A 2,901-nucleotide genomic window follows, 5' to 3' on the forward strand; every position below is an offset into this window, starting at 1 on the left:
ACACACACACACACACACACACACACACACACATACCGTGTTATTTGATTCAGTCTTTTTTATTGCGTCGAATATATTACAACAAAATAAGATATCGAAGTCTTCACCAGCTGCAATAGATATTGTTCTACACATTCATTGTACTGTCTCGAGTAAAATTCCAATACATGAAAACCTATATTATTTTCTTACCATAGCGAAACATTCAAACGATCCGACAATCAGTCCTTTGAGATTTAAAGTGAAATCTTTAGTACCTCTTTGTAATAGAAAAAGTATCATTTTTTGAATGTATGTGGGAGTCATATACCATTGAACACTATATCTGTAAAATAATATAACGAATAAAAAGATCGAAAGTTTGGAAAAACAAGAAATTTGTGTGATAATATTTAATTAACGTTTAAACGTTAATTAAATATTATACATACACTTTAATTATTTTAAGGTATTCGCAGTTATTTTCAATACACATTATACATTTATACAAGTTACTTATGTGTGCAATATAATATATATAATATTTTACAATAAAATTCTCTTACGCAGTAATGAATACATAATTAGTATGATCTATAATATTTTGTCCGGTATAGTTGGCTAGAAACATGTATAGAATACAAATTAATACGAATATAAAAGGAAATAATAATTCTTTGACATTAGCTTGAGATGAACTAATCTGAAAAATCTAAAATACAATTATTATTGTTAAGAGTTAAAGAAAATATGTAGAATTGACAAAGAAGTCAATTTTCTCTACATATTTTTCCGTTCCATTATTCTTTATATAATAAGTTATTCTTTTAGAAATTACGATTAATTTATATGAAAAATTTTGCATATAAAATTAATTATAAATATTAATTAATCAAAAATATTAATATAAAAATACAATTCTTTTTTACTATAGGACTAGATTGTGAAATATTAAATACTACTTTAAAAATAAAGATTTTAAAAAATAAAGAAAAGCGAGACTTACTCTGAAGAGGTTGGTACTCAGAGAAGTCACTCCAACTGCTATTAGACAGAGCAACATTATCTCAAATTTAGATATCAACAATTCGGACAATCTTTAAACACAAATAAATATTATTATATATGATTTATATCTATAATTTTTATATACTGACTTCATAGCTTGCCGATGAATATCTATAGCACAAATTATTCCTTCGAATATGAATTTCTCGTTTTTTGTAGTAATATTTTTCAGCATATTGATTTTCATTGCGCGTTCAATACGATAACTATAAATAATATCGAAAGACATTATTTTTTTGTTTTAAAAAAATAAACTATTTTTAGACTTTTAAAATATAACAATTCTTTGAAATGATAAACAGAATTCGATAATAATAATATAATTGTATTATTTATGATTCGAATTTTTATGACCATGTCTATATTTGTTTCATACCTGGAAATTTTAAACATTCCACATGTAAATTGAAAATATACAAACAACATTGTTCCTATCCCTATTATTGCAAACAATCCTATGCAAAATGCTGCGTTTATATGTAATAGAATTAAAGAGAAATATTTTTCCTGATCGATAAAGTATTCCGTTGTGAATTGCATTCGATGAGCTTGAGATGCATTTATCGGTAAAATGACATTAGATGTAGTCAATAAAAATTCAGCGATAATAGAAGTAAATACACTGCAAATACCAAATACTAAAGACAGTAACTCACATAATTTTATATTTTATAATATCTCAAAATATTATTTTAAGCATATTTATATATTATATAAAAAATTTTACATTTTTTAAAACTCAATTATAATTGGTTTTTACTGCTTCGTATTAGTTAACAATTTTACTCTTTATATTCGATTTAAATATCTTTTGTCACAAATGATTATTTTCTTCTTAATATATATAACAATACATATCTTAATAGAGCATCCGATGTATTGTACATATGTAATTAATTATTATTATTTATCAAGATTTATTTGTCTTCTATTGAAACCTTGACTTTATTAACAAGAAGAGATATAACCAAATGCAAACATCCAAAAATATCGTCTTACTTATAAGTGCAGCCGTATAACATTTTCCAGTATAACCATACTTTTCCATAATAGCGTTTTCATATTCATCTTGTAATTTATTGTATACATTTTGAAGTTGCACCAGTAAATGCTTTACCTGTCAGTCCAGTAACTTGTTATATTGTCTTTATATATTTTTTTTCCAAAAAGATCGTTGAATATACAAATTTATCAGAAATGTTAATTTAATCGAATATGGTAAATCGTTAACTTACAACTTTCATCTTAAAACCAAACGAGATGTAATTTATTACAAACAAGAGAAATGAAAACGTAACAGACAAAATCCTGAGGACGAGATCCAAAGAACATTTTGAAGTGAAAAACGCAGTGAACTGCAAGTAATAATTTTATTGAAATGTTTGTATTAAAAAAAAATCTATTTTATATATTTAATAACTTTAAATTATAGGTTTGTTCCTTTACATATAATAATTTTACGATAAAAGTAATTGTAGTGACATATCTGGTAGTTTGCAACTATTGTAATATTTCAATAAAAAAGATAATTCAGATTGTAAAAGTCAGAGTTAATATTTTCCAAATTAATCAAAATTAGCAAGCAGAATTTTTTTAACTTATTTCTATTATGCGTAAGCGCGTATCTATAATTAAGTATTGATTTTTACAGCTCTGCAGGTATTATTGATTTTCTCTGCTCCGCTGGCATACAATCTCGATTTCTTATATACTAGATATACGTACATACGTATTGTATACATTTTAATAATTATACATTAACAAGTTCATGGCAAAATTTAATCATTACGTGCAAATTATTTAATCTTTTATTTTAATTAAAATTGTAATCTTCTTATAGTATATATATATATA

The 2,901-nt window shown here is 24.3% G+C and overlaps 1 protein-coding gene across 1 annotated transcript; it reads right to left on the reverse strand.

Moving 5' to 3' along the window:
- Nucleotides 1-573: 573 nt before the first annotated feature.
- Nucleotides 574-2,291, reverse strand: LOC108752703. The gene is made up of 6 exons (XM_018493734.1): nt 2,283-2,291; nt 2,047-2,164; nt 1,424-1,685; nt 1,137-1,253; nt 986-1,076; nt 574-600 (listed from the first exon to the last, which is right to left on the reverse strand). The coding sequence occupies exons 1-6, from the start codon at nt 2,289-2,291 to the stop codon at nt 574-576; spliced, it is 624 nt and encodes a 207-aa protein (XP_018349236.1).
- Between the last annotated feature and the right edge of the window lie 610 nt (nt 2,292-2,901).

The sequence above is a fragment of the Trachymyrmex septentrionalis genome, unplaced genomic scaffold (assembly GCF_001594115.1).
Source record: "Trachymyrmex septentrionalis isolate Tsep2-gDNA-1 unplaced genomic scaffold, Tsep1.0 scaffold62, whole genome shotgun sequence".
Classification (NCBI taxonomy): domain Eukaryota; kingdom Metazoa; phylum Arthropoda; class Insecta; order Hymenoptera; family Formicidae; genus Trachymyrmex; species Trachymyrmex septentrionalis.

What these genes read in the sequence shown, in the direction of transcription:
- LOC108752703 (XM_018493734.1), bottom strand. An exon ending in GGAATGTTTAAAATTTCCAG is followed by an intron (nt 1,254 to 1,423) that starts GTATGAAACAAA and finishes TATTATTTATAG; the next exon opens with TTATCGTATTGAACGCGCAA. An exon ending in TGAGTACCAACCTCTTCAGA is followed by an intron (nt 601 to 985) that starts GTAAGTCTCGCT and finishes ACATGTTTCTAG; the next exon opens with CCAACTATACCGGACAAAAT.